A 13,973-nucleotide genomic window follows, 5' to 3' on the forward strand; every position below is an offset into this window, starting at 1 on the left:
CTTGTACATAAGCCAAGGAATGTAAAATAACAACATTGCCAATGGCAACAACATTATCCTCTCTTGTGAATGTTGGGACAAACTCAACTCGCAATAAGCGTTTGTCCCAAACGGCAACAGAGTAGGACAATGATCGCCTGCCACGCATTTCGAGAAGTAGTCGGTTTCCGATGATGTTTTTGGTCAAATTAGTATCAGTTACCATAGATTAGACATAAACTTAACCATCTGTTGACATGATTTGCGTTTTACTTCTGAAATATACAAGTTATCGCAGTTTGAAAAGTTCACAACAATTACCTCTCCATGTTTGTTGCAAATAAAATGGAACGCAACAATGGCTTTATCCTCTGCAGATGGGGACAAAGAGTTATCGCTATTCTCTTTTGTCGCTTGTTTTTTGCATTTTTCAGCGACAATTACATTCCTTGACATAAGCTAATTTTGCATATTTTGCCACATTTTCACTCCATAACGCTAGACAAAGCTATTTTTTTTTTTTAATTAATTTTATTTGCTAATTATCTAATACATGCATTCATCTCTTAGACTAGGTGTTCCGTGTTTTCTTAACACTATCATCCTTATTTGCTATGTTACTTTTTAGTTATTATTAATACATTTCAATTGCCTCTGGCCGTTAGAATTTTTCCTCTGGTTGACTTGAACCATGTAGGAATTACAATGTTTTCAACTTAAACTAAACTTAACCTATTTTATACTAAGGGTACCTAAGGAGGTTAATCGTTGCAATAGAAGATTGCAACGATTTTTTATCTAAAATTGGAAATTATTTTTGTTGGACATTTGTTGCAATGTCTCAATATTAGAAATTCTTTGAAGTTCATTAGTACTATACCACGGAGGCAACTTCAGAATCATTTTCAAAATTTTATTTTGAATTCTCTGAAGTGCCTTCTTTCTGGTATTGCAGCAACTAGTCCATATTGGCACAGCATACAACATGGCAGGTCTTAAAATTTGTTTGTAAATCAAAAATTTGTTCTTAAGACAAAGTTTTGATTTTCTGTTATAAGTGGATATAGACACTTAATATATTTGTTACATTTGGCTTGAAGGCCTTCAATGTGATTTTTAAAAGTTAATTTTTGATCTAGCAGAAGTCCTAAATATTTAGCTTCGCTAGACCAATTAATTGGAACCCCATTCATAGTGACAATATGTCTGCTAGAAGGTTTCAAATAAGAAGCTCTCGGCTTATGTGGGAAAATTATAAGCTGAGTTTTGGAAGCATTCGGGAAATTTTCCATTTTGACCCCGTAACGCTAGGAAGACACCTTAGCGTGGTGTGTTACGGTGTAAGATCTACCACGGTCATATTGCCAGCTACAGGCAAATCCTGACCCAACGAATACCTTCCCCAATATCCAACTCCGTGGTACTTATGAGGGTGTCGCTGAGTCGGGGGCCTCTCGTTAAGTAAGTACTACATCAACACTTCCTTCCCCTCCCAAGTTTCGGTGAAGATGGGCGTGGCCAGGAGTAGTAATCCTCATGCTTTTGTGATTTTTATCCTAGATTGAAATCAAGGACCACGCTCACCTTGATTTCTGATAGCAATCTGGATAAGGATTTCAAAAGAAAAACATGAGTATCACTAGTGTCCAATCTACGAAGTACACCGTAACTATGCTATGCTATGCTATGCTATGCATTCGGGGAAATTTTCCATTTTTGCAAGTAAGTGGAGAAAATATCCAAACTTTTTTGCAATCTACTACAAATGACACGAAGGCTTCGCCCTTTGGCTGAAAGGCCCGTGTCATCTGCAAACAAAGATTTTTGACACCCTGGTGGTAAATCAGGTAAGTCAGAAGTAAAAATGTTATACAATATGGGCCCCAGTATGCTGCCTTGGGGGACACCAGCCCTTACAGGTAATCTGTCAGATTTAGAATTCTGATAGTTTACCTGCAGTGAGCGATCTGATAAATAATTTTGGATCAGTTTAATAATGTACAGAGGAAAATTAAAATTCATCAATTTTACAATCAAACCTTCATGCCAAACACTGTCAAATGCTTTCTCTATATCAAGAAGAGCAACTCCAGTCGAATATCCTTCAGATTTGTTGAGCTGAATTAAGTTCGTAACTCTTAATAACTGATGAGTGGTTGAATGCCCATGGCGAAAACCAAATTGCTCATCAGCAAAAATAGAATTGTCATTAATATGAACCATCATTCTATTTAAAATAATCTTTTCAAACAGTTTGCTTATTGAAGAAAGCAAACTGATTGAGCGATAACTAGAAGCCTCAGCTGGATTTTTGTCCGGCTTCAAAATTGGAACAACTTTGGCGTTTTTCCATTTATCTGGAAAGTATGCCAATTGAAAACATTTGTTAAATAAATTAACCAAAAGGATAAAGAGCTCTCAGGAAGTGTTTTGATAAGTATGTAGAAAATACCATCATCACCCGGGGCTTTCATATTTTTAAATTTTCTAGTAATAGATCTCACTTCATCCAAATTGGTTCCCAACGAAGGGTCAAAAACATTCTCTTGATTGAGAATGTCTTCGAAGCTCCGTGTAACCTGATCCTCAATTGGACTAGTGAGACCTAGACTAAAATTATGGGCACTCTCGAACTGCTGAGCAAGTTTTTGAGCCTTTTCGCCATTTGTTAATAACATTTTATTTCCCTCTTTAAGCGCTGGAATTGGCTTTTGAGGTTTCTTAAGAGTTTTGTTAATTTCAAAAGGGTTTCGAACTGGGATCCAACTTCGAGACATTATTCTCAAAGTTGGTATTTCTCAGAATAGCGAAACATTTTTTAATTTCATTTTGCAAAATCTCGCCAAATAACTTTCAACGCGGGATCGCGAATTCTTTAGTATTGCCTTCTTCTCACATTTTAAGACGGATCAGTAGCTGAAGATCGTCGTCAATAATAATGGAGTTGAATTTAATTTCACATTTAGGAATTGCAATGCCTCTGGCTTCGACAATTAAATTTGTCAAAGATACGAGAGCATTATCAATATCACTTTTGGTATCGAGAGGAATATCAACATCAAAATTCCTATCGATATACGTTTATATAAATCTCAATCAGCTCTATGATAATTAAAGTAGAGCTGATTGGATTATAAATGGCTTCTTGTGAGATTTCAAATGTCACAGGAAGGTGATCAGAGTCAAAGTCAGCATGAGTTACCAATCGGCCCCACAGCTGACTTGAATCCGTTAAAACTAAATCAATTGTAGAAGGATTTCGACTGGAAGAAAAACAAGTTGGTCCATTGGGATATTGAATAGTATAATATCCCGCAGAACAATCTTCAAATAAAATTTTACCATTGGAATTGCTTTGAGCATTATTCCATGAACGGTGTTTGGCATTGAAGTCACCAATTACGAAGAATTTTGATTTGTTGCGAGTCAGAATTTGAAGATCAGCTTTCAACCAATTCTTTTGCTGCCCATTGCATTGAAAAGGCAAGTAGGCTGCAATGAAGGAAAATTGTCCAAAATTTGTTTCAACAGCAACTCCCAAGGTTTCAAAACTTTGGTTTCAAACGAAGAAAATAATTTATGTTTGATACGTCTATTAATGACAATGGCAACCCCACCACAGGCGCTGTCAAGACGATCATTTCTGTAGATAAAATAATTTGGATCTCTTTTAATGGAGAGTCCTGGTTTTAAATAAGTTTCTGTTATAATGGCAATATGCACATTATGAACTTTTAGGAAGTTGAATAATTCATCTTCCTTACCCTTTAGAGAGCGGGCATTCCAATTTAGAACTTTCACACAATTATTTAGATCCATTGAAACGGAGTCCGATAACAATTTTTTGTGTGTACTTTATACCAACCTGAACAGCTTCAGGAATGGTATTTGCTTTGAACATTGCATCAATCATGTGATGCAATTGTTCAGTTAAAAATTCAAAATCGGAAGCAGTCATGCTACCTGAATCGGCAACATGACCGTTATTTTCCGTTGGGACATGGGTATAAACCTCATTTTGAGAAGAGAAATTTTGTCTACCAGCAGCGATGTTTGCATACGTAGGTACATTGGAAAAATTGGAATTTACTGAAGTGCTTGCTACCCGTTGACGAGCGGCAAAATTTGTTTGTGAATTGTGGTGGGTATGAATTGCTCGACCGGTAACTGGTTTCGGAAATTGAGCGTTTGAAAAATTTTTACCCGTCGAATCTGTGATCCGATTGGAATTTCCGTCATCAATTTTGCACGGGAATTCAAAACTTTTGCGTGAAGGGCATTCCCAGAAATTGGATTTATGATTGCCCCCACAATTAGCACATTTAAATTTATTGGAATCTTCTCTCACAGGACATGCGTCCTTGGCGTGAGAGGTTCCACCACAAATCATGCATTTAGCATCCATGTGACAATGTTTGGTTCCATGACCCCACTTTTGACACTTACGGCACTGGGTGGGGTTTTGGAAATTTCCCCCAGGCCTGCGGAAATGTTCCCATGTAACACGGACATGAGACATAATACAGGCCTTTTCCAAACTTTTCATATTATTTAGTTCACTTTTGTTAAAATGAACTAAATAAAATTCTTGAGAAATGCCCCTCTGGGAAGTACCAGAATGGGATTTCTTTTTCATCTTAATTACTTGAACTGGTGAAAATCCAAGTAATTGAGAAATTTCAATTTTAATCTCATCCAGTGATTTGTCATCACTGGGGAGACCTTTAAAGACGACTTTGAACAATCGCTCAGTTTTATCGTCGTATGTGAAGAATTTATGGCGCTTCTCAGTTAAATACTGAAGAAGTCGTTTGCGATCGTCAAAGGATCCCGGCAAAACGCGGCAGTCACCCTTCCTAGCAATCTGAAATGAAACCTTGATCCCCTGAAGGTTACTCAAGATTTCATTCCAAAAGCCAGAAAACTCGGCAACAGATACCAAAATTGGCGGAATCCTTTGTTTCTTCGCATGAATCGAATCACCTGGGCCAAAAGTAGATTCGATTTGCTCAATTCATTAATCAAATCGAACTGATTGCTCAGTTCGATAGGAGAAGAAACAATGTCAACATTAGATTTAGAAGGAATATCTGAAGTCTCCAGCTTCCTTCTATTTTTCCGCGCTTGGGCAGGACGGTCTTGAAACCTTGTTTCTTTGAAGGAAGTGGAGAATTCAGAGACTCCCCTTCCTCTTGTTTTTGTTAATACTCATTGCTGAGCGTGGAGACGTGACCTTCTAAGAGGTTTTTTCCCAGAACGGTGTCCCTGCAGGATTACCACCGCTTGTCGGAATTTTACTTCCGCAAACGGGTCCAACGTAAAACGAAGGCACGGGTCCTTGCAAAGATCGTAACAGGGATCAGTGGGTACAAATAGCGCTAAGAAGCACCGTTGAAATTAAAATAGCTTCGGGTAGTATTAAAACTTCCTTCCGCAAAGAGAGAAAGAACCGCACAGCACGAAAGCACGATGCGGTCTGCTAGACAAAGCCACGGCATACAAAAAAAACAAGGCAGGCTCATCACGTCTGTAAACATTCAGTTTGAATGTAAACATGTGACGTCACTGCTATCTTCGTACAAGCTGGACCGAGACGATGCTCTACGGTCGCAGCATGCTTACTTTTGTACTCCAACATGTGGCGATAAAACATGCGTCACATTTGAAGTGTCATTTTCTAACGAGCCTACCTTGTTTTCTGTATACCGTGGACAAAGCTATAATTATTAGATATACTATGTAGTTGACCCGGCAGACATTGTCCTGAAAAGTAGGCGGAAATGCGCATTGTGAACTGCCTATGCGAAATTTCCATTTTAGTTTTTTCACGATTTATTCAACCTTACTCGTGATTTTCGCATAAGGAAATATCGAAAGAAATTCTCGAAAGAATGAAGAACTCTCTTTGAAGCTCTCTTTTGCACATACGACCTATTCTCAAAGCACTCTAGATTTATCCTTAACCGATGTATTGCAGCAAGTTGCACTCGATTGTACAGTTCTATTGTTTCGTATGGACAATGATCTAGATCGGACCACAATCTTATAAAATTATAACCAAAATATTAGTTTTCAAACTCAAACTGCGTTTTAAAAACTCACTCATTTTTCAAATAGAGATGTGAGAGGGTGGATAGTGAAATCTAGAATATCAAATGTCATCCACAAACACAGATTGATTTTTTTTATTAATCTTTATTAAAGCGATTTTTCTTTTGAAAACAGAGTTCATCACTGAGCATACAGATTGAGGATTTTTTCAAGTCACATTCACGAATGTTCTATAGGAGTGGCATAGCCAGTTTAATGTTCATGGAAATTTAGTGAGCCTTTTCGAATGGAAATGAGCTAATTTATCCGTAGTTCGAAATATCGCCAAACGAATAAATCTTATCAATAATCAGCCTCTGTAGTTTCAAGGGAAAGTTAATAAACTATGGTTAAGTTATCAATGATGGTAAAAAAGACTCAAATAAAATTTTAAAAAGGATATAGTTTGTCACAATTTTTTATCCATACGTTTAAACATTCTTGGTTCTCTAAAACGTGATGAAAGTAGTAAAGATGCTTATAGTCTGTTCAGATTACATGCTTTATAACTTGACCATGGGGCCTGTCGGTAAGCCACTGTAAAAAGTGAGAAGCGCGAAATAGGAAGCAGAGAACAGTGAAAAGTGAAAAATGAGGAGTGAGAAGTGAGACATCTCACTTCTGACTTCGCATTAGTCACTTTTTACAGTGAGAAGGGGAAAATAAGTAATGAGAAGTGAGACGTCTCTCTTTTTAAATGACCTATTTGGCCATTCCATAAAGATTAAAAAAAACTCCATAAAAAATTAAGAAATTGCATATAAGGGGAAGAATTTTCCATAAAGAAATCACAATGTTCCATTGCAAAAAATACAATTTTTTCCATAAATAAATCATTATTAGCAATAAACAATTACAAAATTTTCCACAACAAACCCAAATTTTTTTTCTGCAAAAAATTCAAACTTTTCACAAAAAAAAACAATGAAAACCAATAATAAAAAATAAGAAATTTTCCACAAAAATAAAGTAAAAGGAATAAAATTGATTAAATTTTTCATGAACGATGATCGGTTATAATGTAGTGGTCATCTATGGAAAAAATGTTCAGTTTTATTGCTTTATTTATATTTATCCAACGGAATTTTCATATTTTTATTGCTCTTTATTATTATTTTTTTTGTGAAAAGTTCTTATTTTTTTATAGAAAAAAATATTTATTTTGTAAAAAGTTTTGTAATTGTTCAGTGCTAATATTGATTTAGTAATGGAAATTTTGGATTTTTTTCAATGGAACATTGTCGATGGTATGAGTTCATAAATGTGTTAAATAACAGCTTTATTGCCAGGGAATGACCTTATTACCATGTTAACCTTTTTTCTCCGATTGAAAGCTCATCAATGTCCGGTACACCTTGACTCCGAGATATCAAACACAAAATCCACACTAATCGTCTCGCTCAAAATGCTAAGTGTCAACTGGCAGCGCGCTGTGTATAAACGCCTGAATCCATTAGCAGTCCAGAAGCCAGCTACCGCGATCGACTGACTGATCACTCATCATCGCAACGTTCGCTCGCGCTTCTCCACAAACCCCGGCACGTTCAATGTACCGTACCGTGAACGAACGAACGCCTAGGCTGGGTCCGTGGATAGATTTCAATGAACTTTAAACACTCGCTCAGCGGCTTCTTCGTTCACCTCGTCCCTCATCGGTCAGTGGCAAACAAAGCGGTGGATCAATTTATTCGAGATCAAATCGACGACGACGACGGACTCGATCGACCGATCAGAAATTATCGTCAACCTCACCTCGGTATTGAAACCTGCCTCACAAAATGCTTACGGAGTCAGTTCTTTGAGTCTGTTTTGTCTTTTCGTTTGGGTGATCCGGTCGATCTAGTTCATCCGGATCGTTGATTAGCGTGCGCTCCGTTTTATGATCGCACACTGGCAGGTGTGGAGTGTGGTAGTAAAAAACACAATCTTCGACTGACTATCGAAATCGAATTTGTTGGTTCTTGACGATTTCTGGCATTCAATCAAACCATCGTAATTGTTGTGAATCTTCTCTAGAATTTAATAAACATCCAAAAATTCATCATACTTCTGTTCATGTGTACGATTGGTGACCTCTAAGAATAGTCGCCTTATTTACCTACCAGCCTCAAAGAAATATCGTGCTCTGAACAATCACAACCATCAAGAGAGCGTTTAAATATCGTAGTTTGACATTAACTGGTCTTCGCGTTTACCGTGTCGTCGTCATCAATCGGAAAGACAGATACAAATAAACTTAAAGAGCAATGTAGTGCACTAAGGGCTGTAGATATGAATTTATCTAAAATGGTAATATGTAGATTACTTTTTACGATTACTGAACAAAAAAAGGGAATTTTGTAGTTTTGAGATTTGTTTTACTCTGTGCGTTTTTAAAGCGAGTAAAATATAGCTTAGAAGATTTTATTCATCAAGCCCTTCATCAAGTGCCTCGCCATCTCAAAACCCGAGTAATTGAACAAGGCTAAGCATCTAGTTGATAATTTATTCATAAAGTTGTGTCTTTTCAGAATGTGGCCCACAGTGCAGGGGAAAGATTCGAGTCGTAAAACGGGTCGTTCTCGTTCCTCAATCATCACCAACCGACGCTGTCGCCGTGGGTAAACTAATCTACGCCAATTTTGTTTTTTTTTCCTTTCAAAAGGTCAAGTTAGTATCATGCTCAAATGATATTCTTCGGCAAAGCCGGTCTGATAATAATGATGGTGGTGTAGACGATGACGATACTTATTAGAGAGCGATATTTAATCGGACACTGGTAACGTGTAGCTCTAGATTCATGCTCTGTATAAACGGCATAGTGCTACGCCAGCAGCATAGTCCCTCACGGCTATGTTATGCGCTGGGCACTGGACCAAACGAACCATACACCTTGCACTACCGGCGCGCGCTTCGACTCGAATAGGTACAACCAACGCTTCATTCAGCTACATGCAACTGGTGAAAACTGAAACCCCTTTTGTACCGTACGGTATTGAGCTTTCTTCTTGTTCTTCGTGTTCGAGCTTTCGCATCTCGCGGAGAAGATCTACTACGAAACTATTGCCTCCGCCAAACGACACCCAGAATCAGCCTTGCAGGTATAGGGTATTCCTCTGATTGTGGAAACGATTAATAAATTGAGTAGATTTTACTAGTTTTAGCACGAATATAGGGCACATTATTTTTGTTTATAAGGCTTTGTTTATAAGACTCTCGACTTTTCTATGATTTCGAAGTAAAAATCAAACATTTGAGACCACCCTATAAATCATGTCGATATTAGTTCGGAAGCGTAGACCATCAAATCTTGGTGGTTTATCGTTGGTTATGATGAGCAAGCAGGTCAGATTCAGTAGAAGGAAATGTTGTGTTGATTCAGAGCGATCGTCAGAAGTAACATAGTCTTCGGAACGAGTGGCGTAAATTGTGGCGCTAGTGATATCAAGGTTACCAGTGGTTACTTTGAGTTAGTTTGTATTATTTGAGTATAAAATTAGATCTCATTAACAATAGATGGATGGATGCTTCCAAAGAACATTTTACTAAAAAAGAAGCGTTCACATAGTGTCGTTTAGACAGGTATTATCTGTAGAGAATGTTCATGCTTGCTTATATTTAGTAACTTTGGATAAAGTTATTGAACATTTTTGGAGCTGTTAATATTGCTCACATTCAAGCTAATTAAACCTAGATTTCCTATATTTTACATGCCAGCACTCTTACCCATTCACCCAAAAAAAAAACATCCGTGGATACATAATAAGCCAGATAAAACTAGATGATATTGATTAGACAAACTTGAAAAATTTGTAAGGAGAATCAGCCATCTGAAATTTTGGTTCACATGATTTCCTGAAGTAGTATGCGTTGTACTTTTCGTACACGTACTTCTCTAGATGTAATAAGTTTTAGGTTTCTCCACATACAAGTTGTCGTACAAATGTCGGCATACTTGTATAATCATTTTACTACACATGTGATTGAGTTTGAACGAAAAGCTTAGTTCCACCATGCGTCTCCATATGCTCGTATATGTAGGGAGTGTCTCCGGTTGTGGGCCTAGTTACCTACGTCTTTTTCTTATAACTCAATATAAGTCAATATTATTCAGTGATATGAACACCAGTCTTAAGCTAGAGATCTTAGCAAAATTTTCTCCGAAGTTGCTTTATTGTTTAACATAAACATAAAAAAATTGGCCAAACAAAATTTGGCTCATTTATTTAGGGCCTTGAAAACAAAGTCTTGTAGTTGCCTACTTGGCAGCTTAAAAGCTACAAATATATTAAAAGCTAATTAATACATATCACATTTGGGAATATTACGGTTCAATTTCATTTCTTTGTGATCTTTCCTGTCAACAATCTGCATATCGATAAAACTCATGAAATAATCATAATTCGTTTGGTACATACTACGTACCTAAAGAAGGCAATATAATATGACAAAAAATCAAATTATTTCTATTGCTTCTGCACTGGTCGTGACGTTTGGATGTAATTTGTTTAGTGTAGTTTAATAGGTGATAGGAACTGCTGGTTGCTTTCCATTACCATTACCATTACATTACCATAATTACCATTACATTCCCGACCAGTTAGTCATAACAAAATTTTATCACAAATATATCAATATGTGTTACAAATAACAAAACTTGTAGTAATTTTGTTAAAAATTTCCTGTCAAAGTTGGGGAAAGAAAGTTTCATGATCGTCATAACATGATTATAACATAATGTGTTAGGTTTTTTCAAAAAAAGAATTGCCTACATTTTTGATAGATAGGAATTGGATAAAAAACGAAGGTACCACCTTCAGTATAACTTCAACCAACATTCAAAGTTTAAGCAGCATTACAAAGTTAATTGCCTACAGTATGGGTAATCATAATCTTTTCAATAACATAATTTTTTATAGTATAAGATATTTTCACCGCTGTTTATGTAACACATCGAGTTATATTTTGTTCGAATCATAACATATTTAGTAATATTTTATTAAAACTAGAAGAGATTTTGTTACAATTTTGTTATTTTAACTACTAATGGTACATGTTTATAACAACCGCTGTTATGAAGAACGGCTGTAACAGAATAACAAGGTCTGATATAAATCTGTTACTATCTACTGGTCAGGTTACCACTTCAAACGGACGGGACTATCGCAACCATGGAATGGATGGCGTATGCCGTATCTGTCAAGTGTTAAAAGTTATGCAGGGTGGTCCACGACCGGTGTCGGACCACATGTTCCCCTAAAAACAATCAAGGGGACAAACATCCCGACCAGTAGATAGTAACAGATTTATATCAGACCTTGTTATTCTGTTACAACCGTTTTTATAACAGCAGTTGTTATGAAACATGTACCATTAGTAGTTAAAACAACAACAATTGTAACAAAATCTCTTCAAGTTTTAACAAAATTATTACTAAATATGTTATTAATTGAACAAAATATAACTCGTTGTGTTACATAAAAAGTGGTGAAAATAGCTTGTACTATAGCAAATTATGTTCCTGAAAAGATTATGATTATCCATAATGTAGGCAATTAAGTTTGTCAAGCTTGTTCAGCTTTGGATGTAGATTCAAGTTATACTGTAGGTGGTACCTCACTTTTTTTCCAATTCCTATCTGAGGCATTCCACGGGGCATGTCAGTCGATCCTGAGCGACCATTTCGAAAATATTTGAAACTCTGCACAGTTTTTCAATTTCATCTAAATCGTCATTTTTCGATATCAAATCTTCATATTGAGTCACGACTAACTTTTCAAAAGGGTGTATGTGAAAATGGTTCAAAATATTTAAAAGCTGCACAGCAAAAACGGAATGTTCGATTGTTATGATTTTTTCAGCAAAGTTAGACAACTAAATGGTGATTCTTAAGAAAATGTGCACAGTAAAAAAAATTTTTTGCCTTTAAAAATATCATTTTGTCACAAAAACTCAAATATCTCAAAACCCTATCTTTTTTCGAACGTAATTTTTTAGGAAAACGGTCCATTATATTAGCTATCTACCATAAAAATTTGGTGATGGTAAACTAATAAACAAAAAAGTTATGACATTTCAAACATTTCACAATTTTCACATTTAGTAAAAAAAATTTTTTTCTGTGTAAGTTATTTCGAGAATTGCAGTTTGATGCAGATTTTTATTGTTAAGGGACGTGATTTAAACAAGTTGTTTTCATGATATTTTGATTTAATTATTCATAGCATCTATAAGAAACTTAGACACGATCCAGTGTTGTGATCAAAAGTATTGATAGTGTCATAATTTTCATTGCACGTGACTGGCGAAAAATTCTTTTAATAGTGTTCAAACCTGTTGATAATAACGTTGATAGAAACATATCAGAAATGTTATTTTTAAGACAAAAGCTGCAAAATCAAAGATTTATATACACGTGTACGTCTATAGTTTACCTGCAAAAAATATACCTCTTAGAGAATAGACTTTATGATCGGGAGGAAACAGGTATCTCCAACAACAACAAATGCATGATAGGTACATACCATGACAATGCTCACGAAAAAGCAAAAAATTACTACTACTAAGGTTGTTAAAGATCTTATAGTAATTTTTTTCTTCAGTCAAGCAAATGACACCAAACTAGTCAGTAAAAACTTAAAAGTGATTTTGTTTATTGAAATATTACGAACAACATGAGTAGCCGCTTTCTCAACTGTTGTAGGCCGTTTGATGGAAAAAAGTGTTCAAAAGAGTTACGAAATCTCACCGAAAGCACCATAGATAAACTGAAAGCGACTGGTTATGCTCCAATGTCCACATTGAATACAAATTTACGCATTTGCACGTCCTGCCGTCTAAACGTTGACAAAAGAGCAATCTGTATATCATCGGTTGAGCAGAGCGCAGGAAGTTCGAAAACGACAGCAACTGAGGAATTGCCAGATGTATCGACAACAACTGAGGAATTACCAGAAGTATTAAGTGCTGAGAGCCTTGCCACCGTACCATCAGCGAAATCTGTTTCAACAAATCAATCGGAAGATGAGTGTATCCAAAAGGTCAACATCGAACGCTTTAACGAGGGCATAGCTGGGATAAAGTGACTCCGATTAAATGGAGTAAGATGGACTACGTTTATTACCGGAGAAAAATACCGTGAAATAAACGAGCTGTACGAAGAAACCTCTTCAAATTAGGACCTGATGATGTGGAAAATACAGACTACGATGAGGTAATTATAAATATGAAGGAAAGGTTCTCGAATGCAGCCACGACAAGGAAAGAAAAATTATTGATTTTGTCGATGCTGCCAAGTTCGTGGTCTATTCAGGATGCCATTGATGAGTTCAAAACCAATAGAAATACAGTAAAAGAGGCAAAACAATTAGCATTAGCATTAGCATTAGCATTTAGCAGTTCGCACAAATTCGTAGGTGGTACAAGCCAAGACTATTGTATGAGAGTAACATCACTTTCATCCGTTACCACAGATACTGATTTGGGACTAATCACTAACTCTTAGATGGAAGCAATGTACTCTCCAATAGTCGAGATCTGTCCTGGCCACGTCCTTGCGAATGCTGAGGAAGGGGAAGGATGGTTTATTGGATACCTACTTAAGAAAGATGCAGAGAACTCTACGACCTCTCATAGGTGCCACGGGAGGTTTTTGGGATTGTGTGGAAGGTTATAACAGTAGGAATCGTTTTGGTATGACGTGAAACACAGAAAGAACTAAGATAGAAATACAAAGTAGGAAAGGGACGAGCCTGGAATTGAACCCACGACCTCCTGCTTATAAGGTAGAAGCGGTAGCCACTAGACCACCGAGCTCGTCTACAGTAAAAGAGGCAAAACAATTGAAGAATAACTGTCTTTCAACCAAAAATACTAGGTCTAGTACTGCATTAACAGATGAGACAAAAGAAATAGTAGTTCAATAT

At 36.5% G+C, this 13,973-nt stretch overlaps 1 protein-coding gene across 4 annotated transcripts in view; it reads right to left on the reverse strand.

The window, feature by feature from the left end:
* LOC134212904 (nuclear hormone receptor HR78) overlaps nt 1-13,973 on the reverse strand; it is a 56,917-nt gene that overhangs the window by 30,064 nt on the left and 12,880 nt on the right. The window contains exon 1 of one of the 4 annotated variants that reach the window (XM_062691226.1): nt 7,375-7,397. The exons of 2 other annotated variants lie outside the window; for them this stretch is intronic. In XM_062691226.1, coding sequence (XP_062547210.1) covers nt 7,375-7,377 — 3 coding nt within the window. In that variant the 5' untranslated portion in view covers nt 7,378-7,397. Of the gene's footprint in view, nt 1-7,374; nt 7,398-13,973 lie in introns of those variants that run through there. One more of the 4 variants, XM_062691224.1, reaches the window with a different exon arrangement.

Source organism: Armigeres subalbatus, chromosome 2, assembly GCF_024139115.2.
Source record: "Armigeres subalbatus isolate Guangzhou_Male chromosome 2, GZ_Asu_2, whole genome shotgun sequence".
Classification (NCBI taxonomy): domain Eukaryota; kingdom Metazoa; phylum Arthropoda; class Insecta; order Diptera; family Culicidae; genus Armigeres; species Armigeres subalbatus.